We start from the raw sequence: 25,414 nt of genomic DNA, 5'->3' as shown, positions 1-25,414 counted from the left end.
TAGACTAATTCGTTTCCGAATTTTACTTCATTGCAATTACTCAATATTTCGATCTAAATGTTTTACATTTTCTAGGTCTGTGAAAGCTTTTTTGTCGACTATATTATCACAAGGGGTTTTCGTGTTATCATCGATTGTGTGAGTGACTAAAACGGAAAACAAGCTTTGGAACAACGGGGCGAAAAATACTATAGAGCATGCTGAAGAATTAGAAATTGAGTTAAGAATTTCCAAACACTCAAAAGAGAATATATGAATGACGAGCTTAGGCTAGCTTTTCTCTACTTAGAAATCTTTAGTTTCTTTTCTAGAGCATACTTGATCCGTAAAGCCTCCTGATTGCTTATTGCAAGGGCGGTGCTATTCCCTGTATAATTCAACTCAAATCAAGTCAACCTCTTCATAATCCGGAGACCTTGAAGTTGATTTAACTTGGCTATGTATGTCAATGCCTGATTTGCGGAGCTTCGTATGAGATATTTTCAACTTTAAGCGTCAACAAACGTCCCTAGAATTATTCATATTTAAAATATGGTATTAGTATACAACGGCATTTCTGGTCATAATAGTCGAGTGCAGCATATGATCTTAGTCCATGCGAACTGGCACTCCATCATACATGGACAATGTGAGATGCAACAATTTTTTGGGGATTTTGTCCCCAGTGTATGCAGAAGTCAAGTTGGGGAACATTTGAATGAGTCTGACAATCACATACGAAGCCTCTGTGAGAGCAAACTGTTGACCCAAGCAAATTCTTGGTCCACCATTAAATGGCAAGTATGCCCATCCAAGCTTGGGCTGAGCGGCCCATCTTTCTGGAACAAACTCTTCAGCGTCTTCACCATAGATTTCCTTCATTCTGTGCGTACAGTAAATGGTATAAGCCACGGTTGTTCCCTTTGGAATGAAGACAGGCAGCTTGCCATCTTCACCACCACCTGTGGGAAGTGTGGTGTCCTTTGTTGCATCTCTGAAATTGACTGGGACAGATGGGTAGAGTCTCAAGACCTCGTTGAGAACATACTTCAAATACTCACACTTCTTCAAGCTCTCAAATGAAATGGCAGCAATGTCCTCCTCTGAGCCATGTCCAAAAGACGCGTAAACCTCTTGCTTCAACTTCTCCCAGACATCTGGATTTCTAGATAATTCAAACAAAGTGAAGGACAACAAACCAGCGGTGGTATCTCTACCAGCTACCATAATGTTCAACAACTGATCTTGTAAAACCTTTGGATTCTTGGTAGTCTTGGCCAACTCATACAAGAAGGTGTAACCTGATTGAGATTTCTTCTCCAACTCCTCGTCATTCATCTGGACAGCCTTGTCCACATAGTATCTAGCAAAACCATGTACAATTTTGCAGCATCTTCTAAATTCAGGACTGTTAACAAGGAAGTAAAAACTTTGAGAGTATGCACGAGAAGCCAAAGTTTTCTGAGTGATGTTAAATGCCTCATTAAACTTCTCACGGCCCTGAAATCCACCAGCGGGGGGCTTCTGAGGAACGGTTCCATCCCTTAAACAGTAAACAGACTCTCCAAATAAAATGTCCGTCGCAGTGTCAACTGTGAACTTGAAGAACAATTCCTGAATGTCAAACACTTGTCCTGCGTTTTTGCGAATGTGACTGGCCAATGTTTGCATATGAGGTTCCATTGAACGAACATGAGATATTTGTTCACGTGAGAATTGTGGACGCAACATGGCTCTGGAGTTCTTCCATCCATGGGAATCCAAAGTGAAAATTCCATCACCAAGTAAGGGCAAAAAGTGGGCATGTCTAGATCCCAAAGCAAAATCGTTGAATTGAGTAGCCAAAATAGCCTTGATGTTTTCTGGATCAATTGTGAAAATGAGTTTCATCTGGGCGACGTACATCTGGTAAGTTTTGACCTGGTTCTCAGTGATCCTGGATTGGAAGTACTCCAAGACAGTACCTTCCTTTAAATTATTCAAAGCTTCACGAAGCATTGGAACACCCATAAATCCGGTATTGATAGTGGCTGGACTCTTGCATCCGTATTTCTTGTTGAATTTGTGCTCGATGTACTTCCGGTGTGCAATATAAAGCCCAACAACGGCAACAAGCACCAAAGCGTACTTAAGCAAATGGTTTTCGAGTGTGAGACTCATTTTGAAGGAATTGAATTTAGCGTCTTATTGTTGCTCTTTGAAATAGTGAGCTACACTCTTTAAAAGTCAATCTCTTTAGTAGTTGAGGAGGAAGGAATATGTTCTGAAGTAATCAATTCTTGGAGCTCAGAAAAGTTCTGGCATTGATCCCTTTATAAAGCAAAACTCCTTTCCCCAACAAAAGTTCACATGAGCAGGATTATTGCCATTAGAAGAATTGCAAATGGCTTATTCAGGTAATCTTGTGAAAATGTCCATGCAGGCTAACTGCCGTATTAGGCATCTACTTCGGAGTTGACCCCAGGTTGCGACGGCATACAAACCGTTTTGTACTGCGATCGATCTGCCTCGTTGGCAAAGGAGATCTCGATGTCGCTCTCACTTTCACATGAGTTGTTTTCGTCCAGGATTGTGATGTCAGTTCTTCGTCTTTTCGGATTTAGCGGATTTTCCATCGGCCGCTTTTTTCTAGCGGGGAGTTTTCCATCAATGATGTGCAAGGCTTTTTGACGCTTTTGTAGTTTGGCGCTTTTCTCCTGTCTAGATGGACCAAGACTAGCCTTTTTGCCGGAGCTAAGCTGTCTTAACTCCTGAATCGCAGCGCTGTTCGAGGAGAAGTTCTGGGGGGAAGAAGTAGAAGATGTCGAAGATCTGGCAGCTGGAACTGGATCGTATCCAATTCCTTTAACAAAGCCGCGGTGATACGCTTGCAGCCGGAGCAGATCTTGTTTATCCGGTTCCATGCCATATTCCTCAGAGCCAACAATACCCAATTTTTGTAACTCCTCCACACGCGCAGGTACCGCATGTGTGAGCAATTGCAGGCGTAGTCTTTGGTTTGCCTTTTGTTTTCGTAGTTTAGCCGCCAGGCTTTCAATGATTGGACGGTCGTACTTTGTCTCATCGAACTGCTCGCCCCCTGAGTAGATCATGTCCTTCTCCTGTATTCCAGCACTCTCAAAGCCTACATACAGTGGCTTATTGGACGCTTTGTTGAAGTACATCTGACTTGTGTTGCCGTTCTTGTCTTGTGGTGCCTTAGGTTTGATACTTCCTTGAAGTTCCATCCGTGAGCGTTGCTTGAATTTTGCTTCCTCATGGTAGCTGCATAGCTCATTCTTCAGCAGGTCAACCACAAACTTACAGCGAGTTCCTTCAGCGGTTGTGGCAGAACACCTATTGTAGTTTTTCAGGGTTCCGATTTCTAGAATGCTTTGTAAGTCATCAGTAAGAGATAGGTTAAAGTTATTGCCATACTTTTTAACATTGGGATTTAAGATAGCGATAATGTCTCCACATTGAAGTTTCCAATACTTCTTGAACGCATCTCCGAAGAGCATTACATCAACCGTATGCGCAAACAGTCCAACTCTGAGACACATATATTTTGAGTTTGTGGATGTGATCTTGGGGTCGCTTTTATGCATGATTATTCCTGTGAGGCACCAATTCACGTATTGTGGCTCTTCGAACTTGGGTGGATACACCTTGGCTAGTAATTTGGTAATCCGTAGAACCTTTATGTTGACCATCATTTGGTCTACAAGAGGTTGAGCGAGATATCTACGCAGTAGTATCTCCCCAGAAATTCCGTCAAGAGTATTATCAGCATCACATTGAATGATAGTTCGCTTAGGCACATTCTCAAACTCGAAATATCGCTCGTTGTAGTTTTCCACCGTTGATTTAGCAATCAGTTCAATACCGTGAAGTTTCTTCGCAAAGCTAGATGTCAGAGCTTTTCTGAATCCTTTAAATTGTTCTTTAGGAATTGGGATGGTCGTGTTTGAGTTTTCGATCGTAGTCTTGAATCTAGGGGTTTCTTTTGAGAAGACTTGAGCAGACTTATGAGCAACTTCACTTACTCTGTCTGGGGATGGTGACCTTGGAACTTGGAGGGCCCGCTCGGTCTTTTTCTTCTTGTTCTCTCTCTCAGCTAACAATCGAGCTTTACGTGCCTCAAATTCCTTTTCCAAATCTGCCAACTCATCGTCAGAGTCTTCTGTGAGAACATCATTCGGGTCTGGTGGCGGTTGGTCACGCGGGTCAATGTCCATTACTCATTGACAATTCGAGTCTGCTATGATTATTCTGAGTAGATGGCGAGGTGCAAGTGAACTTTGAAAGCGTGGAGTCTAAAAAAGCTATCAAGTGGAGATTGAAGAACTTTTTTTGGTTAAATCATCTACAATGTACTGAATTTAATGGGAATTTTGAAGATTTTTTGCTTGATGATTACAGACTGGCTGCCTTTTGTCATTTGTGAAAAATCAAGTTAGGAGACGCGTCTTTGGGTAAGATCAAGACAACTTCAAGAATTTAATCAATTGCAATTCTAGCATTTAATTATAAATGAGTGGATGTATGTGCTTACTTCAAAGTGGCATTCATTCTCATTGAAGACACGAGTAAGGCAGATGCCTAGCTCTTGATTGGAATCCTAAAAGATACATCTGAAAATTATTTAGAGGTTGTTTTTCTTTTACTGCAATTATGTCTTTCTTTTCTTGGGAGTTTATTTTATTTTCTACAATTATGTTTATCTTATCCTATATTTTGGTTCTCCATTCTACTTCCACCATCTAAATTCATACCCGGGTTAGACACAATGGGTAGAGCCAGATCCAAGTCGGTGGTTCAATCGATTGCCTCTGATGTGGCCACATATTCCAAGGACAACTTGCGTTTGGTCAATGAGTCAACGGAAGCTCGAGATGTTCATAATCCAGTACTATCGGAACAAGCACAAACATTCTCCAGCCTAAGGAATAGGCCCAGAGGGTACTCAGTGTCCGATGTTGCGCTGTTTGATTCAACAGCAAGAATTGAAGTGAATGGCCCGCAAGAGATACCTTTGTATCCATTCTCTGCCAAAGAGGAAGAGAATTTACTCCAATCATACTTGAGCAGTATAAATTACAACTCTGTGCTCGACTCACAGTACATTGATGATATTAATAAATTGGCAGATGATTCGATTCTAGCCTTCTGCTCCGAGTGTGATGCTAATGTTTCATATATGCAATCATTGTTGAACGAGGGCACTGCAGTCATTGACAAGCTTTCTGCATTGACATCTCATTATGACACTGTTATGAAGGAAACTGATGATTTCTCGTACCATTCTTCCCAACTCCTTGATCAACAACGACTCTTGGAGCAGAAAACTACAGAAATGAACCAAGTCATACTGATATTTGAACCGCTTGACAATATTAGTGCTACGCTTGTTTCATCTGGAAACAATATAATTCACAACGGACGCATTTCTACTATTCTTTCTCAAGTCCAAGACTATTTGGATTTTTTGGCTCAGCATGATACTTACAAGGATTCGGAATCCTACGCTATGCGCTATCGTCAATGTATGACCAGAGGCCTAACATTAGTGATGAACTATCTTGTGGATGTATTTCGTTCAAAACTAGCTGACGTATCATCTCGGTTGAATTCCAAGACACCCCCAAGTGCTCTCAATTTAGATATCATGATGTACAGTGAGTTCAACAACGATCTCGAGAGACAAAGTGAAAACACCAGAGTGCCGGAGTTAGTAAACCTTATCATTGAGAGGTGCTCTGCGCATGACGAATATCTTGGGCTTTTGAGCGATGTGTTCCAGCTGTATTTTAAGGTTAGACTCATGCTCATAAATGCGCAACAACAGATGTTACCCCAAAAAGATGACACTCTGTCTACGGTGAAACATTGCAAAAGGCTCACATCTGCATACAAAAGATTGGTTGAGAAAGAATTCGCCCTATTTTGCAAATATTTCCCCTTAAAATCATCCCCTCCTTTAGTGCAGAGACACATCAACGATCAGCTATACTCTTTCTTAAGGCAAATTCTAGATCCATTCTATGATGACATGAGAAATCGCATTTTACGTGAAGTGAGCATCACGGAATTGTGTCAGCTTACCAATTTGCTCTCAAGTTACTACGAATTTGATGAGCAAACATCGATGATTTCCGGCTCCAACGACTCGCCTATAGAGTATGGTGAACTATTCGAGAATATTATGTCTGACACTCAGTCGAGGCTCATCTTCAGGATTCAAAATTTCATCGACAACAAACTCCTCAAGTATAGCACGAAGCCCGAGGACCTACAATTGGCTAACCGTAAAAATTCTAGTGAAGCTGAGGCTAGACATATTTTGAAACAAGAATTCGAAGATAATTTGTTTCCAGAACTATACTATCCCGTGGGTATTGCCTTGTCCATTCTTTCACAACTATACGAATTGGTGAGCCCTTTGGTGTTTGATGATATGGCTCACTATATTGTCCATAGTTGTATCATAATGCTCAAAGGTGGTGCTCTCAAGTTAGCAATTACTCATTTGGGGGCAATTGAAGCGCGTTTATATTATCTTAAAAACTTGTTGATGTTGAACAATCAACTTGACAATTTCGAGATCCAATACGTCAGGACAGAGACCTCTCTTGACTTTACGAGTGGTCTTCTGGAGCTCTTGGGAATACTCAGGCAGGGTTCCCTATACGTGAACTTAAACACCAAAGGAGGGTTTCTTGAGCTAGTCAAAAAGTCCGCGCCAAGAGTTATAAATAACATGATGGATGCAAAGACCGAGATTGAGATGGAATTGACAAACACTGTCAATGAAATTGTCACAGAGTGCACGAATATGATCTGCTCGCCTATTTTGGCGAACGACCTGAGGGAGCCTCAAGCGAAATGTGTTGAATTGAGGGACAACATCTTAACGAAAGTTCCCCAACTCCATAAGCTGATTCTTCTCTTTGTGAATGAGCCTGAAATTGTGGCTTTCCTTCTCCAGCAATTGTCCACATTGATGCAACGCGCCTTTGATACTTTCTACAAGAAACTAGAGGACGAGTTGGCCGGGCTGACAAAGGCAGAGGAATTAAACGAAATCATGGAGCCAGAAGTGTTCCTGAACTTTTTCAGTGAGACCATCTCGAGCTTACAGGAGAAGGCGGAAGATGCCATTGACTTTGACGAAAGGCTCCTTGATGACTTGCACCTACGCGAAGATTCTTCGAAAACAATGACCGATAGCGCTGAAATACCGGTTCGTGAAACACAACTGGTATCTCCAAGCACCATTCCTGCTCCCTAATTTCCACATAAGTTGAAAGTGTAGACAAGTATTCTAATACATAGAAATGCCATGTGTCCATCATACGCCACATCTGATTAAACGAAAGTTTTATTGTTTGTCACCATCCATGGGGTCGTAGATATTTTTCAATAAAAGTCTGTTAAGTTCATCTTTTACAAATTGGACCATTTCTTGCTTAATCATAAGATGGGTACTGTCTAGTTCTTGAAGTACAATTCCTCGTGAAGTCAGATCAATTTGCAATATCAAAGCTCTAATTGATGGATCGCAACGAACTAAGACACCCTTGCTAGCTGTTGGCATTCTTATACAAGTAGTAGTGATTATAAGAATTCCGATTGTAGGACTCAAATGCGAAGTGTGGAGTACAGGATTCCCAAACAACCATCATAGCATATAATTCAAAAAACATAAGGCAACCTCATAAAATTGCTTATAATAACCTCGTAGCATTATGAGCTCTAGCGAATCCCGAGCGGGGGATCCTGATTCTTCCGAGATAGTAGCTGATATTGCTCTTAGTGCTCTGACCAAAGACCTTGATTCGATGTTCACAGCTAGCGAGGACAATTTTCAAAGAGAAAAGGACAATCAAGATCATTCTCAACTCAATTTGCAAAAGACTGAACTCTCAGTTGAAAGTAATGATGGCAATTTCAATGAGCAGAGTAACAATGAACCTACTGGATTAGTGACATCGCAATTGAGTGAGAAGGTAGGAGTCGAAGACTCGCAAACATTATCAACTTCCAAAGCCAATCTGAAAAATGATATCGAAAAGGAGGCTGGTGTCGATGTATCGATCAATGACAACTCTAGCTCAGAGACTACCCTCAAGCCTGAGCAAACAATCAAGCGGGAATCAGCCGTGACTGAGACTGGCGAAGCATCTGGCCAACAAAATAAAGAGCTACGATCAATTCAACCAACAGAATCTGTTGATAGTTCTGATGATTCTGATGAGGAGGAGGAGGAGGATGATCCGCCTATTCTTATGTATTCTCGGCTCAACCAATTACCTCCAAACCTCTTTAAAAGCGATGCTGTTTCTACTGCAACTTTTCATGAAAATGTTTTTATTTTTGGAACACACTCAGGGTCTATTCACCTCTGTAACCCCGACTTTTCTGCAATTCGTACATTCAAGGCTCATAGAGCGTCTGTCCTCTCATTATACACTGACGGGATTTTCTTCTCGAGCGGATCAATGGATGGCACTATCGTCATTGGTGCTGTGAATGATGCCCGAGATATCGTTATGTTTGACTACAAGCGGCCCATACACGCTGTGGTTTTGGACAGAAATTACCAACGCACTCGCAGCTTTGTATGCGGTGGCATGAGCGGCAAAGTCATCTATTCCTCTAAAAACTGGCTTGATCAGCGGGTAGATGTAAATCTTGATGAGGGTCATGGCCCAATAATTTGTATCCAAGCTATCGATGACTTAATTCTTTGGATGAACGATCAAGGAATTACTGTTTACCATGTTCCAGCTCGTCAAGTTATCTCTGTCATCGAGAAACCTTCTGACTCATTCCGGAGTGATTTGTATTGGCCCAGAGTTTCGTTTCCCGAAACGGATAGGGTCCTCATTGCGTGGGGTAATTATATCTGGTCGCTTAGGGTATCTGTCAAAGGCCCTTTATCAGGCAACGCTGGCGCTGGCTCGTCAGTAAAAAGCAGACTTCTCCCAAGTGCTGCGTCTTTGTCTTTTAGAACATCCGTCCCTGAAAAAAATGTGGTAGTTGAACATGTGTACAAGGTTGACTTTCTCATTTCCGGAATTGCCACTTTTGCTGACGACCAATGGATTGTATTGGCATACAATCCCCCTCAAAAAGACGAAAAGACTGGAAATGTGCAGCCTCTCAATCCTGACCTAAGACTTTTGAGAGCTTTGGATGGAGTGACTATACATGACGAGGAAATCGGCTTTGACTCCGCTGAGAGTCTTGGTCTCAATGATTATTTCCTTGGTTACCACATTGGCGCGTCCTCTACGCGCTATTTTATTGTCAGTGCCCGGGGAGGTGTTGTTGCTCAACAAATCCAGCTTGGAGACAGACTTCAGTGGTATTTGGATAGAGATCTTTATTATAAGGCTTGGAGCATGAGCAAATATTTAGTTAAACCGATTGAACGGCTCAATTATGGTGTCGAACACTTGGATCAATTGGTCAAACTCGATAAGTGGGAAGAAGCAGCTTCATGGATGGCAGAGTTGCTCTACCTCGATTCAAAAGAATTCCCTATTGGTGACACAAAGAGCACATTGGGAACCAGAGTTTCCTCGGCTCTGCAGCTGGAAGAAAATGAACAGATCGTGAAGGAGATTGGCAATCAATGGAATCAATGGTGTGAGATTTTTATCAAATCTGGGCACGAGAAAGAGTTGACAAAAGTCATACCTAAAGATTCTCGATGGAGTTTACAAAAGTCTTTTTATTCAAGTGTTCTACAATACTGGCTCTCGTGTTTAAGTGAAACTGAACTCGCTTATGATTTACTCAAAGAATGGGATATCGAACTTTATGACGTTGACACAGTCACGAGCACAATTGAACTGATTCTTGAGCTGCATCCTGACAATTTGGTTCTCCGAAAGATCCTCTGTGACATTTATGAAAATTCTTTGAGCCCGGCGAAGGTTGTGCCGCATCTATGCTTCTTGCGAGATCCCCTGATCATACAATTCCTCGATCAAAACCACATTTTGACCTCATTCATTACCAGCATTCCGAACTTCATTAAACTTCGCTTTAAGAAAGACGATGATATCCAACGCTTATCTGTGAATCAGATAAGAAATGTTTTGAAAGATATAATTGCAATATTAGTGCAGAAGCGATTCGAGATTGTTCCCCAAAGGGTTGTTGAGCTCATGGCGACAAATCATGTTGAAGTTGTCAGTTACCTATATCTAGAGCAGTTAGCTGCCATTGATGACTTGCTCGTTCGAGATCTAGAAGATGTTCGCATCGAGCTATACTGCCAATTTGACCGACCAAAACTTCTTCCATTCTTGACTAATCACAAAAGATTCAATATTGCAAAGGCGATTGAACTCTGCGAAGTCTCTGCACTTGTTGACGAACTAATTTATCTCTTGGGTCAAACGGGGGAGAACAAAAAAGCCCTTAAATTGATAATGGAAGAATTAGATGATCCGCAGAGGGCCATAAAATTTGCCAAGGCGCAGAATGATCAAGATACATGGAACATTCTCCTTGACTTCTCATACTCAAGACCTACATACATCAAGGCTTTGATCGAGCTATGCGACGACCAGTCAAGCAGGTTTTACAATCCCATCACAATTTTGCAAAACATGAGCACTGAAGTGGATATCGATGGTTTGAAAGAATCTTTCACTAGAGTTGCACTTGATAATGATCTTAATGTCGTTGTGAATCAGTTGGTGTTGAGAATTGTGTACAAAAGATCAGAAGAGCTCAGTCAGCAATTGAACAGCGACATGCTTCGTGGAATGCAATTTGCTTCGGACAGTCCAGAACTAAAAAAGATTTCTGACTTGTTCGAGACTTTTGTTATCACACTGACTGGCAGAAACTCGCTACCCGTCATTGGCTTGGTGAGCAGTGTTGTGCAAAACGATAAATTTGCGTATAGGCTGTCAACGGATTTGGCTTCTAAATTGAAGCATATCAAGTTCTTGAATGAGATGCATGAATGCATCGAGGTCACTGAAAACATTTCGGCGCAGTAATCTAAAGGCGAAGTATTTATTATATAGATTATGCAAATGGATTCATGCGAGACAACACTCCCGATGTAGCGCGCGAAAACAAGTCGTTGGCAACAGTGTTTGCCTTGCCAAACTTGTCGCATTTCGTGAAGGCCACCGCGTTCGTCAAAGACAAAGAGACACTGATTGTGATTAGAAGCAAATACAATAATTCAAGTTTCAAGAGAGCCATTATGCCCAAAATAATCCACAATATTGGCTGCACATACAAAAGAGTCCAGAATATTTTCGAATCAATCGGGTTGATGTATCTATTTGGGTCAGCCGTCTCGAATACCCAGACATTCTCGAATTCTGCTTGTCCCTCCTTAACATTCGTTTCGTTCCACCATCTCAAACCGACTAAGAGTCTTCCAGAGATGTTCTTCACGTTCCAGAAGTCAGCCGAGACAAGTAGGATAAGAACTATGAAATGAAGTATGAAGCGTCCCTCCTTTGTGACTAGCATGAGAACCAAGTTCCCGAACAAATACATAAAAATTGGAGACAACCGGAAGAACATGTAGAATAGCAATGCACTAGGGTGCGAGGATTCCTTCAATCGTTCCATTAGAGATCTTTCGGCAATTGGAGTTTCTACCGCAGATGCTGGGGCTGCGTTGATTGTTGCTGAAGCTGCCGATGGTCTAACATAGTCTGGTTCTATCAGATCTGCTGGTATTTGTGTGTATTGCAGCATTTCGGGTTGAGTTCAGTTGTGTTTTGTGTAGTTGACAGTATCTTCGAGAAATCTGGGGCAGAATGCAGAGTCAAATTATTTCATCACTCGAGCAATTCTTTCACTTAAGTTTCCATCCAGATGATCTCAGAGCCAATCATTAAATATCAGAGTGATTAAGCAATTATTGTTTTAGAAATTACTTTCTCTGCTAGACAACCCCTGGAATCTGTCAACACACTGTAGCAGTAGTATGGTTCACTAAATGACAAAAGCTATGTCGTACAAAGATTTGGTTTTCACTCTTATAAATTCTTCTAAGTTTACTCCATTTTGTTGATCCGTGTGGTCTGTCAAATTGTCGTTGAATTCAGAAGATTTAGTAAAGTAGTTGAACACCGAAGAGAGAATCATTCAAAATTATTAGATAACAAAAGTGGAAATTTTTTCCTTTTCTCTTTGCTCTGACATATTCCTGTTCTGTATTTTACTGAATGTGTATCTGCATTTTTTACATATCTCCACTTATCTACTGTATACTCAATTATCGCTACTCAGATCACACCATCCACTGCTTTAGAAGCAATTCTTTCCGTGAAGCAACATGTTCTACAGGAAATTCATAGGCGGAATTAGCCGTACACAACTTGAGACATCAAAAGTATGTATTGCTTGCACCCGTGAATTCGTTATTCACTAGGTACTAACTATAGTTCGGTTTCTATCTTTTCGCCCCAATCTTGATCATGTACTATGTCGGTCTAGACACTGACCGTAAGTTCAACTTGCCAGGATTTTGGCCAGATCCTGAAACTTTAAACCAGATTCCTAAAGAACCTCACGAGATTCAAGCTGAACTTGCAAGAATCAAGAGGGAGAGAGCCGAGAAGAGGGCTCGTTTGGAAGCCAGAGCCAAGGAGCTCGGAATCACGGAGGACGACGTATAAATAAAAGGGATTAACATGTACATAGAATGCATCATATAAACGGTTTGATATATTATTGGGTGGGTAAATTCTGTACATTTGTGGTGATTATGTTTTGGGTTCTCTAGCGAGCAATCGGAGCAATACATCTTATTTAATTTCTATTCAACCATTCATTTATTCATTTGCTCATTGGTTCGTTTATTCGTTTCTATTAGTTGATATTACAGGTCTATAAATCATGAGCCCAGCGTTGGATCCCATTAGCCAGATGGGTATTTTCGCTGGATTGAAAGAAGGTTGTACTTGAGTTCCTCCAAAGCGAGATTGGAAAGCTTTATTCCGTTCGTCTTTGATGCCTCGATTACGCGGCTGAGCGTCTTGGCAAGCTCCTCATCCATCGTTCCATCTGGATCCTCTGGGGAATCTACGAGCTTACTGAAGCTTTTCGTAAAGGATGGAACATTGAATTTAGACGGCCCTGGAGTTGAGAACGGTTGCTGTTGTAGTGAATCAGGGTTTTGTGGCGGTGTTGGAACATCATTAAACAAACCGCCCTGTTCGCCCCCAATAAACCGATTAACACTAGGACGCTTTCCACCAGGGAATTCGTTATAGTCAGCTCCACTGATTCTATGTTTTCTGTATTGCGTTGGATCCATTTGTGGACGTGCAAGCACAGGAGGAAGCATCTCTCTCCCAGGCACTAGAGGTGAAAATGCTCCTCCAGGAATCGGCATGTCTTGACTTGTAGCCTCTGATGCCAATAAAAGAGCGCTTATGCTAATTGAGTTGGGATTTGTATTTTGATATTCGTCCATGGCATGCGGATTGAATTTCATTTCTTGTTCATTTTGTTGACGTAAAGTGTTCATCGCTGGTAATTTGTTTGGATGTGGCAGGTATGCGTTTGGCGCACCACTTGGTGCAATCATTTTTGAGCCTAGATCGATATCAGGAGTATGATTTGGTGGTTTGTACGGAACGCTGGTGATTGGCATTGGACGAGGCACGGATGGAGATGGCCCTATGCTGGTCGTTTCATTGGAAAACCAATTATTCTGAGGGGTTTCTATGGTATTGATAGGCTCCTCAATAAATAATGGCTCTGATTCCTCATCTTGGGCACCCAGCATACAACTTCCGATTATCTCATCAATTGAAACGTAGTTAAGACTTACCTTACTTCTTTCATTGACAAGACCAATCAATTCCTCAATATCCCAAGGAATAACTACGTTTAAGTAGTTCATAATCTCCTTTAGTTTTTCGAAACTCTTCTGCGGATCGAAGGTATACAAGGCGGTCATGTATGACGCAAGCAAAAGACGGGCATCCTCTTGGACTTTCGGATTGGATGCTGGCCAGGGGTTCTTGAAGCTGATGATAAAGGTTTTCTTCCACGCTAAGAAGATTTTCTCCTGGCTGATGCTGTCCCAAGATCTCTTAACCCATTCTATAACCTTAATGAAAGGAACCTGATAATCTCCCTCTGAGAGAATTTCAGGCAGACTGGAGTTAGGGCCTGGCAATTTTTGACTTCTGGACATAGGCGAGGTAGCCCCTTCCGACTCTGTGTGATTGCGCTGCTTGTTGATCATCTCGAGGTATTGCTGAAGACGAAACAAGATCTTGAATTCATCGACTATGCCAAAGCTCATCGGAATATAGTCAAATTTCATTCCTTTAAAGGACCCGTTGTATGGGTTCTTATGCTTTGATGCGTTTTCCATGTATATAAGCTTGATATGCTTGAACTCCAAATTGATTATTCTGTGCGAGGAGCTGTTGTCGAGAAAAATCAATATGTTTCTGTCTGGAGAAACACTATCAATCTTGTGGTCAAGAGAGAGCAAGTAGTTTTGAAAGATGCTGGAGGTAATCCATTTGTTATCATTGAATTTGTAGGAGATCTGGTAAACTTCACTTATTTTGTTTGCTAATGCATGTGGAGGGAGTTGGCCAGTGGCAGGATGTGACTTGAATGCTGGGTGTGAGCTGGCAGAAACATCAAACGTATCATGTTTGGCCACAACTAACGGATTCAATTTTTCAGATCCATCAAGGTTACATCCCAACATAATGGTGAGCATGTGCTCAGGCGCATTGTTACTCTGTGCCAATCCCTTGTCGATGTATGAGACGTCAAAGATCTGGTCAAGAGGAAGACTATAAAGGAGCAGGAACTCGTCAATTGTAAACAAATCTTGAGGCAGGTAATTTTTTGAGGAAATTAACTGCGCAACATATTGCTTCAACTCAATCTTTTCGTCCAATTGCCACACTTTGTTGAGTGGGTATCCGACGTTTTCCTTAATCGTCTCAGGGGAACCACTTAAATTGATGTTGAGTTTTTTTACAAAATGGTTACACCACTTGTGATTGAAAACTCCGTTGCCCTTCTTTGTGTTCTGGGGTAGACGTGTCCAAATAGCGTTTGCTGTCAGTTGAATGATTGGGGTTGTGATGGGAATCTTCTCCCAACGAGCTTGAGTTATCCATTCCGTCAAGATTCGCCTCAATAATGGATTCGAGACTTTTCTACGACGTACAAGCAGGAACTCAGATTCCTTTGCTCCAAGGATGTCGTTCTTGGAGCTGAGGATGCGTGAGATGGTAGTCTGAGATGGCGGCTTATCTGACCCGAAGTTCTTCATGGCCCAGTTTGCCAAGTCTGTTTGCGTCATTTGTGGATTTGCCTCCAGCTTGAGGCAAATCTCGATCTTTTGCTTTATCGTGTAGCCCATTTGTTTGTGCTCTGTTGAAGTGTGGGGCTCAGGGTAAGTTAGGGAAGTAAGTTGCAGGTACTAAACACTGCTTGTCATGTGATGAGAGTTAACTTGGAAGTCTCAAGAAAAGAGGTTCATCTACTGGTGTGTGAAATGAGTTGTTACTGTTGTGGTGCAAATATTCAAAAGTATTCGCTTACAGGGCTCCGAGAGGGAGTACCCGCACTGTACGATCACGAGATTATGCAGTTGTGGGTCCACCTGTCAAATGCAGGTAAAGCTCTAACGATCACATTTGAAACGAACTTCTGCTAGTAGAGAATCAAAGACGATGAGATAAATCATCGTGAGTCTGTATTCATTTGATGGCAGTCCTTAAATTTTCTCGGGAGCCTCTTGAAGTATATCTAATCATACGTATATAGTCTTTCCAAAGCAAGCATATAAAATACACATTTAAAGATTGTTGGAATTATTGCATCCAGTGATATCTCCCCTTGAGCGCTACCGAAATTTTTTGTGTAGTTTTATTGGTGTGTTTCGTGATTTACCTCGGGAAGCGGACCTGTAAGCGCATATATCTGGCAGTCAATCCTAGCTACCTTTGTTGCCATAATTTGAATAATTGAATTTGAAATCGACGATACTTCGTTTTCGTGAGCATGTGGAGTTTGTTCAATTGATAAGTGGCCAGATTTTGCGGTCTTGCATGAGACTCCTATGTACCCCCTGACAAGCTACAGGCCATAACTTGGAATGAAATTGCCTGATCCTCCATCAATAGCTTACTTAAGCTGTGAAACTCATCAACTGGAGGAGTCTTTTTAATTCAGATTGCTTTGATTGCACCGATATTGTCGAAAGAGATGAATCTTAATGAACGATTGGACTGAAATTAGAAATCTGAATAGTTTTTGTAAATTGCAAAATGCTTAGCCTTATTTTCTTGTTTTTATGCTTCTTACAATTATTCTGATAGATTGAATTTCACTTTCGACCACTTCAACAGATCTATTACATCCTACTCAGCATTTGTGAGTCCTTCCAAAACAATTTTGGGAATTCTAAGAACTCCACGATGAAGAATTAAATCTTTAAATGTGCCGTCTTCTGTTTTGTGTCAATTTGTTCCGTACTCTTGATTTTAGTTATTGCTCTCATGCTGGTCCGTAGTAATGGTTCTCAAGTTTGTACAGTTAACAAAGGCAAATATCAAATCTGAGAACTGCATTCCATAAATTCAAACTAGATCATTTAGCGTTAAAGTATGTAATCGATAGATGCAAGAGACGGTACTGATACTTTAGAACACTTTAATTAGTAAAAGTATTGAGATGTTTTCTAGAAGACTGGTTTGATTAACATTTGAGAAGTTTGAGAAGGCACAAGAATCGTTAGCTCAATATCAACCTTGAAAAATATTTCTATAATCATTCAACTCAGATTAATTATCTGTAGATGATTGAACAAACTTTGATCGTTCACTTTTGTCCCTTGCGTATGTGCTTTCACGTCTAACATATTGATCACAAATTTGAATCCCTTTCAATTTACGTTGCACAATTCCAAAGGCAATTGCCAAGTCTATTTCCACTGAATACAATTGCTCTTATAGAAGTCTGAACCCGCTTCAAGCCCTATTGTTCCAAGTCTAGACATTGAACTGATGAAGCATTGAAAGGTATTGCAACAGTGAAAAAACAAAAGAACGGAAGCAAAAGTTAAGCGAAAAATTACTTTAAACTTGTATACTATAATTAAGTAGTTTATAAAAGATTGTGTTCGGTTTATGGTTTTGGAGATCAGCCTTACGTCAGACGACTACACCTGCAGTCCCAACCATTCTATGTTATTAGTGAAGGGCAGTAATGAGTAAGTCTTCCTCAAGAAGTAAAGACAATCCCAGGTTCTATCTCCAATGATACAATATCACACGTTTCCCATCCAGATTCCTAATGTGGGTACATGGGATACTCTGAATAAGTGAAGGAGAAATGTTACATCAGAACGTTCCACATGCACTCCTGACGTACAGCGGTGAAGTTTAATTTAGTTCGAAGCACAGGTCTTGAGTAATTCAATGGCCGAAATCTGAAATCAGGTCGTATTTCAAAATAATCAGCGCTGTTTTTTTTTTCTGGCAACAAAAAATCACTCTTTGTCGAAAGAGCAACTCCACACAATCACAACATCGATTTGTTGGAGAATCCTTGCCTGTACCTTCGTCTCCACATAGTGTTCTCCGAGCATTGTCGTCTATTCACAACAACTTTATCCATAAGAATACTCTTCAATTCCGAATCCCCACTTGAATTAGTCACACATTGTCCTCTCAGCTACTTGATTTCATCAATTCCTGTCTCGAGGTTGCAATCTCTCTAGTGAACTACAAACGCCCTCTTCAGCTAGATTATTCAAGTGACAACGCGTAAGACCTAGTGAAAAGGTCTACCTTTCTCATTTACTTCCCACTGCGCCAAAAGAGATTAATTGACTAATTTGAGATATCTATTGCCTATCAATGCTGCCTGTTGATGAGCCGGACGAATCTCATACTGAAACTCCACCAGCAGTTTCCCAAACGGTCAATATCGGAAAGACTCCAACAATTGGACAAGAAAAGTCATCGGAAGTACAAGATGCATTTAATGGGCTATCTTTCCTGGTGGGTGTAGCTGAAAACAAGAATCTGGCTTACAGAGCGAAAATGGAAGATGTTCATACGTACATTGCAAATTTTGCCGAGCGAGTCGATTGGGGTTATTTTGCAATATTTGATGGACATGCTGGAAAACAAACGGCGCGTTGGTGTGGCAACAATCTTCATGAACTTTTGGAGCAAGCCATATTGAGCAAAGAGGAAGAGTACGGTCCCTCTGATGCTTCTCCTCACAATTTATACGATGTTCGAGAGATTCTTCGTGATGTGTTTGTTAAAGCTGATGAACTCATTGAGCAAGATGGCTCTGGAACCTCAGGTTGCACTGTGGCCACAGCGATCTTGCGTTGGGAGACAGCCGAGAACACTGCGCAAGAGAAGTCCTACGATAATCATGATGCCAAACGGAATTTCGAATTTCTCCCGCAAAAAAACCACAGAAGAATGTTATATACATCCAACGTTGGAGACCTGCGGGTTGTCCTTTGTAGATCCGGAAGACTGTACCGGCTCTCATATGATCACAAAGCCTCTGATCACAATGAAATAGCAAGGGTCCGCGAGGCTGGTGGTTTGATTGTAAATCATCGGGTCAACGGGGTTTTTGCTATCACAAGGTCGTTGGGAGACTCCTATATTAAAAATTTGGTAACGGGAAAGCCTTTCACGACTGCCACCGAAATTACAGACCAGGATGAATTCCTCATATTGGCTTGCGATGGTGTGTGGGATGTTCTCTCAGACGAGGCCGCTTGCAAGTATGTTCAAGGGGTTTTCAAACAACAAGCTGAGAACGGGCAAGTATTTGATCCCATCGAAGCGGCAAAAAAGCTTTGCAAACTTGCTATAGACAAGGGATCCACTGATAATATCACTGTGATGATTGTGAAGCTAGATCCAGCCGTATTTGGGGATTGATCTTATCACGGATCCTCAATAGCAAATTTGCTTTCTCCCGGGCAAGCTTATGCTATTTGATACTCAAATTTAAAACCAGAGACATTATCCTTCCAAGATTCCAATCTGTGACTTAAGCGACGCTTCTAGGTGTGGACATCGATGCACCTTATTTTTCGAGCAAGCACTTGAGGAGGTTCACCGACCCTAGCTATCTGAGAGCTTTTGTTTATACAAGGCTATGTTTCATTGAAACCATATCAAATTCGAATTGCATAGCCTCGTTTGTAACCTACTCTTGAGCTTTTGCTTACTTGATGGAACTCATTTGTGCTGGCTCCCACCTAGCACAATACGCTCCAAATCTGGAAAAAGTCCAACAGTTTAAGGAACGGTTTGGTTGGTCGAACCACCTTGACACTTGTAACCTTGACTTGTAAGTCTTCTACATATTTTGCCTCAAGTGATTATTTGGAAGATGTTCTTGCCTAGCAACTTATTCTCAATGGCTACACTTAACTGAACTAATACAACGTCTATTAAAGACCCGAGGGATACGTCTATAAAAGTTCAATCTCTCATCTAGTGTGTGTCGGCAAACGAATCCAGAAACCGCTTTGGATTTCCTCGGAGATTTCCGTACTTCTTACTATACCAGGACTCCCAGCTTTTATCAATCATTTCTCAGCCATATGATCTGTCTCACTTTTCTCATACCGGTCATTTAAGCGCCAGCTTATTGAAATTCTTTGATCATAAGTATGTGGCATCTATTCAAAGTTGTAGTGCGGCCAGTCTAACTGAGCTATCTCAACAAGACCGACTTTCCTCTGTAGCTCGTCTCTTCTCAGTGATAGAGATTATGAAGACGAAAACAGACTTGGCCTGTAGAGAAAGAAAGACAAAGCAACACAAGCAGTAATCCGAACAAGCCCAGTGTCATATAGATAGGAAAATAAATACTATTATCAAGACAACAATAATTGAGTACCAATGCGGAGAAGAAAGTCAAGGGACAATTGAGCAAGAGAAGTCTGTCCCGAAAGATTCTCATTTGAAGCATTCTCAATACTGGGAACCCGTCCCTATTCTTAATGGCTCACGTATACCACACGCCTCGAAATTCGTTTGCATAAAGTGTCTTTAACAGCTCGAGATATCTTTCATTTGTAATTTTGAGAAGCTCCAAATATTCTTTGTAGTATTCCCTAGGACACTCAGAACCCAGGCAGTCCCAATTACCTATTGACGTATGGCAAAGATGATTGAGTCTCAGCTTGAAGGATTCAATTTCCAAAACCCACGCTGTGGGTGGACATCGAGACGCTTGCTCTGTGCCATCTCGCATCAATTTTATCGAAAGAAATTTCCTTCTTTCCCATTTCTGATACTCATTTATCAAACAAAGGACCCTCCATGAAAGTTTCTTCGTACCTATTGCAAATGACCACCATAACCCTTGAGAATGTGTGGTTCGGCCCGAAGTCGAGACTCCAAGTCTGAATCCGAATATCTTATCGCATTCTGCCAATGAGTATACAACGGGTTTAATGGGGTTTGATATTCTGTGCTAATTTTACTGGCGTCTACGTTGTTATCCAGGGCTTCTCAATCGATTTGTTCATCTCGATATTATTAATTCGGAACTCTAGCCGTAATGCTCTGTGATTTACCTAACAGAGCTAGTGTTAGGTTGACCATACATGTCGTATGATCTGTTTACTCCGTGATTAATTGAGTTAGAAAAATCGTATTAGTTGTCCTCTGTTATCAGTCGTAGGTAGGCATACTCAAAACAAGATCTGACCTACTGATCAGATTTTAGCCAAGCTGATGAGTTCCTCCTCTGGTTATCAAAGAACCATCATTGGGTCATCTAAGGCTTATCAACGGGCCGCTACGACGGCCCGAAGCTTCTGGGCTGTCCTATCGTTGTTATCCAGAGCTTTTCATGCGATGTGTCTCACTTTCCGTTCCTTATCCAGACCATCTCATTGATTTCTATCATTCTAACGTCAACGTGTATCTCGATACTTCAGTTTCTGCCTAATTTTTCATTTGCCGATGTGCCACACACTACACCCTTCTTGCTCCACTTGTTCAGTTCTCTCAAATTTCCGCTTGTGACAAAGATCCAAGGTACCATACATTGTGAGGGCGTTCATTTATCCTGAGTGATCTGTTTACTCGGATATTAGTTTAGTTAGAAAACCTGTGTTAGTTGCTCTGTCTAATCGATCAAACCTAGCCATACTTATAGCCAGATCTGACCAACTGGTCAGATTTTGGCCAATGAACGCTCCCTGGGGTTGTCCAAAGATCGTCATTGGTTCTTCTAAAGCTCATCGACGGGTGGTCCTAGCAGCCCGGCGCTTCTGTATTGCCTTATCGTCGTTATCCAGAGCGTCTTATTCGATGTCTCTTATCCTAGCGTCAAAAAGCCATCTCAATTATCTCAATTCGGTAATCTAATTGTAATACTCTATGAGTTACCTAACACACATGCCATATGAATATTTCATGAGCAGCAATTAAGAACATTTCAGAGACATGTACAACCTTCAACTACCCAGACTGAAGAAGACTTGAACTAAATATCCGGAATGTGATAGTATGATCGGTGATATCTTATGAAAGAACGACTTCACTTTGTGCATACGACAAACTTAAGGTGGGTTCTTGCCTCATGGACTTGCTATTTCACCAAAAGGATATTATAAAGACTACCAATTGGTGGCAGTGTGCTCTGAAATCCGAAAAAGGTGTATAGGTAAATGACCAATACAGTATCAAAAATCAAGGAACATATTGCTCTAAGTGTATGTTTTTGAGTGTTAAACATAAACATCATCAGAAGCCAAGATCAAAAAACAAGTCAAACTGGAGAGTAAATCTATCGGTTGCGGCCATATCAAGTGGAAAATACTGTTTCCCGTCCGATCAACGTTAGTCAAGCCACTTAGAGCCACACTGAGTAATGCAGTGGGAGACCATGTGTGAAATTGTGGTGCTGCAATCTTTTTTGGATCCTCTCCCTTCTTCATGAAGATTATCGTTGAGCACTTTGTTTTTGATATGAACGATGGATGTGATTTCGAGCATTGAAAATACTGGAGTAGGGTTTACGATGACTAAAACTTTACAATTTGAAGGAACTAGTGCTCTCTATCCTACCATCTATCAAGTATGACGACAGCACAACAGAGACGCAGCATAGAAGAATGGGGACGGAAACTGAACTCGAAAAGCAACAACCTACTGAAAGCACAAAACAACATGACAATAAAGACCACCCCAGTGAATAAACAAATGGATTGTTGAGGTCAAGTCTGTGGCTACTACTTGGGCATGTCTGTTGAACTCACAGACTTTTTTTGCACACTCTGAGACCGAGAGCATATAGAGACCTCATCTCTCAGCATTCTAAGCAAGCTAGATTAAAAATCTCTTTAATGGTAATTGCCTATCTCGCATGGCAGCCTTCCTTTTCGTATCACTTTTAACATTTGAAGAAGAAGGAGTCGAACACGGACATCAACAATGAAAAAGAGGTCACTTCTGACAGTGAAGTGCTCATCATGATTGATTTGAATCATCTCCAAGCACGGGTGATCAAAAGATGTGACAAAACATTATGAACAATAGGCGCCAAATTGTATTCGATCAGAATTGATAGATCTTTTGAAAAGAGTCTTAGACAAATTGTTGAAATTGAGCAGAACTTTTCACAATGAACAGCTATCGCCCTCAAACAGTTTTCTGGTTTCAAGTGGAATACATTTAGGTTCATTAATCAGGTTTTCCAATGGAAGAAGTAGCCAGTTGAAGAGATTGCGAATGAAAGAGGTTCAGAACCATATCGAGCTGTAAGGCAGAGTGGGCCAAGAATACCGATTGGCCAGTTGCACGTATGTCCCCATGGCTAACGTATCAAACAGCCAAAATAGAGAACGGAACAAAGTATGTATCGACAAATCCACCAATACTCGAGGTTTGGTTTCCGAGGTCATTTCAGAATTGTTTATCACCATTGCAAGGGGTATTTTGCCTCAAAGGCTTTGCTGAATTTCCGAATCTGGGCTGATTGCAAGAAATTTCGAGCAACGCAAGTAAAAGCGAATTACGACCATCCCACACATTGTAGGCCAGCAGACAAGCAACCACAGATCTTGAGTTTGATAGGATCACGGTATTTGAGCATCTCACGCTGTTTCACGTTCACTACTAGCTTTCTGAGATTGGTGCTGGAAATGTGAATTTGTGGGATCCTGGTCTGATCGAGGACATCGACAATTTCAAAGAGAAGAATTAGCAGAAGTCGACTGATACTCAATCAGTCTTTTCAAGTAAGTCGGTATAATTAATGTCGCTCCAATAAAGAGTTGTGACTGTGGCTTGGCTTCAATTCAGAAAGACAACCCAGTCAACGATTTTAACCACGAATACAAACAGAAAGAGTCGTACCCGGGCCTATCAATGAGGGAGTTTGTTATATTCCATCGATATGACAAAAATGAACCTCTTGTTGCACTGAGGATATGCAAGGTATGTTCTGAATTCAGAGAGTCAAAATTGATGGCCTTCAAACTTTTCAACATCAACCAAAATCATTCCTTGATCAATGAATAAGTTTAGTATTCATAATTGAAAGCTTCTAGTGACTTTCGAATCGGAATTCGCTCACACCATTGATCTCTGACCAATCGTATTTGAAAACAACAATTGATGTCAGTTCAAGAAAAGGTATTCGCCAAAATCTCAAACGGATTGGATCTCAGTCTGATCAAAGTTCTTGCAATATACATAAGACCTTGGTAGCCCGATTTCCCACAACGAGATTCGTCGACTTGGTATCTTTTTGTTCCAATGATCAATCACACAAGACTTTGGTGACCCAGAACGGAAAAAGAGTACTCCATATGTGAAACTGGAAGCGATTTACATGTTTGATATGTCATTTCGTGTTAACACGGACATCACATCACTTTCTTGAGGCTGTTTGATGCAGCAAAAGCATGCACCCTCACATATCCTCCGAACCTTAATCGGCATGCACCGGATTAAAATACAAAAGCTCTGCAATAAATTTCAACCCAGAACCTCCAGATTTTGAACCACGCCACAAGTAGTGTTCCATCTGCCCTTTCTTTTATCCCCCAGACGCCCATCATCCCAAAAGCCCTTCAAATCCGATCAAGCAGTTCAATGAACTGTATTAAAGACAGTCTTCTTGTCCCATTTATCCCATTTACCCGTTTAATTGTTCCAGAAGCCACTCACACACCCTATATTGCCGTGAAAGATCCCACTAACCCATTCGATTCCGTACAGCCTCAAACCCACTCCAAACCCACAAATAGCCACAGATTTAAACCGAACTCAATAAATTCCGCACTTTCTCAACTTTTACAACCCTCAGACCCCCTCTTTCTCCAGATCTTGTGAACGACCTGGAAAAAAAGTGGTGGGTGTTGTTATGATTCGCGCGCGCCTATGTTTATGCGGTCCGGAGCGTGTCCAGCGAAGGGCTGAGGGAAAGTGACGATGAAAGTAGAGACAAGTTGCGAAATCTGTATTATTAATATTTGGAATGCTATAAGAACTCAATTGGAGGTTTTTGGAGGATATTTCGTGATAAATTTCTGATTATTGAGTCGGATTGAGTTTTGGAAATGATGATACACATGCAACGGCTCGTTGAAAAATCAAACGAAAAATTGTGGTGACTCAGCTGATTATAAAAAAATTTCTACACTATAATTAATTGAATTTTGTGAATTGATGATATTTGTGGTTTCCAAGTTTCTCGGAATTGTAGAGATTGATTCAACATCAGAGCAAGCTACAAACTCATTTTAACCATGTGTTCGAAAAGTACTACAAATTAAATGAAATCAGTTTTATGGTACTCTGAAAACACCATCTATGGGGCTGTCGTGATATTTTGTCTCAAATTGGTGGTGAACCTTATGTTATTACCTTACTAAGTATAGTCACCAAATCGTAGCTTCAAGGCACCATTTCTCTTCTCAATTTAACGAAATTCTTTTCTAGTAATTACATTTTCAATTATTATCAACTTTATTAATGGGTTTGACTCATTCGGATCAGATTTGCAGGCTTCTAGGGGTTTGAGAGAGCTAAGAGACAATAGCTTCTGTGATAATGCAATGAAGAAGGCAAAGCATCATGTCAATTATATTCTACGAAGATTTCATCTTTGTCTTCGGTTTACTAGAATTTTATCCGTAAACCAGCTTCATCCTGAATTTGGCTTTCCTTGTCCAATGCTGAACTACACAACAGATCGACTGATCTCTTCGAAGCAACAGGAGATGCAGACAACCTTTGTTAACAATCCTTATAATAATCTTAAGATTACCGCTGGAAAAAGTCTTATTTTGGGAGGTCACTCTGCAAATCAACAAGTTTTGAGATTATTTTGAAGTCCAGCTGAGGGGATATCGGATATGAGCTCAGCCAAAGAAAGGTTCTCATCGTCTCAATTGCACTGCAGTATTTGA

The 25,414-nt window shown here is 41.1% G+C and overlaps 9 protein-coding genes across 9 annotated transcripts; 4 read left to right on the top strand and 5 right to left on the bottom strand.

Moving 5' to 3' along the window:
* Nucleotides 1–588: 588 nt before the first annotated feature.
* PUMCH_001251 (uncharacterized protein) lies at nucleotides 589–2,139 on the bottom strand (the record flags this gene model as incomplete). Its single annotated transcript, XM_063020311.1, has 1 exon — nucleotides 589–2,139. One exon carries the CDS (start codon nucleotides 2,137–2,139, stop codon nucleotides 589–591), a length of 1,551 nt encoding a protein of 516 aa, XP_062876381.1.
* A 275-nt stretch (nucleotides 2,140–2,414) lies between these two features.
* Nucleotides 2,415–4,196, bottom strand: PUMCH_001250 (uncharacterized protein; the record flags this gene model as incomplete). The annotated part of the gene is made up of 1 exon (XM_063020310.1): nucleotides 2,415–4,196. One exon carries the CDS (start codon nucleotides 4,194–4,196, stop codon nucleotides 2,415–2,417), a length of 1,782 nt encoding a protein of 593 aa, XP_062876380.1.
* A 551-nt stretch (nucleotides 4,197–4,747) lies between these two features.
* Nucleotides 4,748–7,249, top strand: PUMCH_001249 (uncharacterized protein; the record flags this gene model as incomplete). The annotated part of the gene is made up of 1 exon (XM_063020309.1): nucleotides 4,748–7,249. One exon carries the CDS (start codon nucleotides 4,748–4,750, stop codon nucleotides 7,247–7,249), a length of 2,502 nt encoding a protein of 833 aa, XP_062876379.1.
* Nucleotides 7,250–7,339: 90 nt separating this feature from the next.
* Nucleotides 7,340–7,555, bottom strand: PUMCH_001248 (uncharacterized protein; the record flags this gene model as incomplete). The annotated part of the gene is made up of 1 exon (XM_063020308.1): nucleotides 7,340–7,555. The coding sequence occupies one exon, from the start codon at nucleotides 7,553–7,555 to the stop codon at nucleotides 7,340–7,342; it is 216 nt and encodes a 71-aa protein (XP_062876378.1).
* A 151-nt stretch (nucleotides 7,556–7,706) lies between these two features.
* On the top strand, nucleotides 7,707–10,982 carry PUMCH_001247 (uncharacterized protein; the record flags this gene model as incomplete). Its single annotated transcript, XM_063020307.1, has 1 exon — nucleotides 7,707–10,982. One exon carries the CDS (start codon nucleotides 7,707–7,709, stop codon nucleotides 10,980–10,982), a length of 3,276 nt encoding a protein of 1,091 aa, XP_062876377.1.
* A 28-nt stretch (nucleotides 10,983–11,010) lies between these two features.
* PUMCH_001246 (uncharacterized protein) lies at nucleotides 11,011–11,700 on the bottom strand (the record flags this gene model as incomplete). The annotated part of the gene is made up of 1 exon (XM_063020306.1): nucleotides 11,011–11,700. The coding sequence occupies one exon, from the start codon at nucleotides 11,698–11,700 to the stop codon at nucleotides 11,011–11,013; it is 690 nt and encodes a 229-aa protein (XP_062876376.1).
* Nucleotides 11,701–12,425: 725 nt separating this feature from the next.
* Nucleotides 12,426–12,626, top strand: PUMCH_001245 (uncharacterized protein; the record flags this gene model as incomplete). The annotated part of the gene is made up of 1 exon (XM_063020305.1): nucleotides 12,426–12,626. The coding sequence occupies one exon, from the start codon at nucleotides 12,426–12,428 to the stop codon at nucleotides 12,624–12,626; it is 201 nt and encodes a 66-aa protein (XP_062876375.1).
* A 242-nt stretch (nucleotides 12,627–12,868) lies between these two features.
* PUMCH_001244 (uncharacterized protein) lies at nucleotides 12,869–15,352 on the bottom strand (the record flags this gene model as incomplete). Its single annotated transcript, XM_063020304.1, has 1 exon — nucleotides 12,869–15,352. The coding sequence occupies one exon, from the start codon at nucleotides 15,350–15,352 to the stop codon at nucleotides 12,869–12,871; it is 2,484 nt and encodes an 827-aa protein (XP_062876374.1).
* A 2,503-nt stretch (nucleotides 15,353–17,855) lies between these two features.
* Nucleotides 17,856–18,911, top strand: PUMCH_001243 (uncharacterized protein; the record flags this gene model as incomplete). The annotated part of the gene is made up of 1 exon (XM_063020303.1): nucleotides 17,856–18,911. The coding sequence occupies one exon, from the start codon at nucleotides 17,856–17,858 to the stop codon at nucleotides 18,909–18,911; it is 1,056 nt and encodes a 351-aa protein (XP_062876373.1).
* Between the last annotated feature and the right edge of the window lie 6,503 nt (nucleotides 18,912–25,414).

This window comes from Australozyma saopauloensis, chromosome 2 (assembly GCF_035610405.1).
Source record: "Australozyma saopauloensis chromosome 2, complete sequence".
Lineage (NCBI taxonomy): Eukaryota > Fungi > Ascomycota > Pichiomycetes > Serinales > Metschnikowiaceae > Australozyma > Australozyma saopauloensis.
Note: the sequence above shows the minus strand (reverse complement) of the source record. Positions and strands in the feature narration are given on the sequence as shown.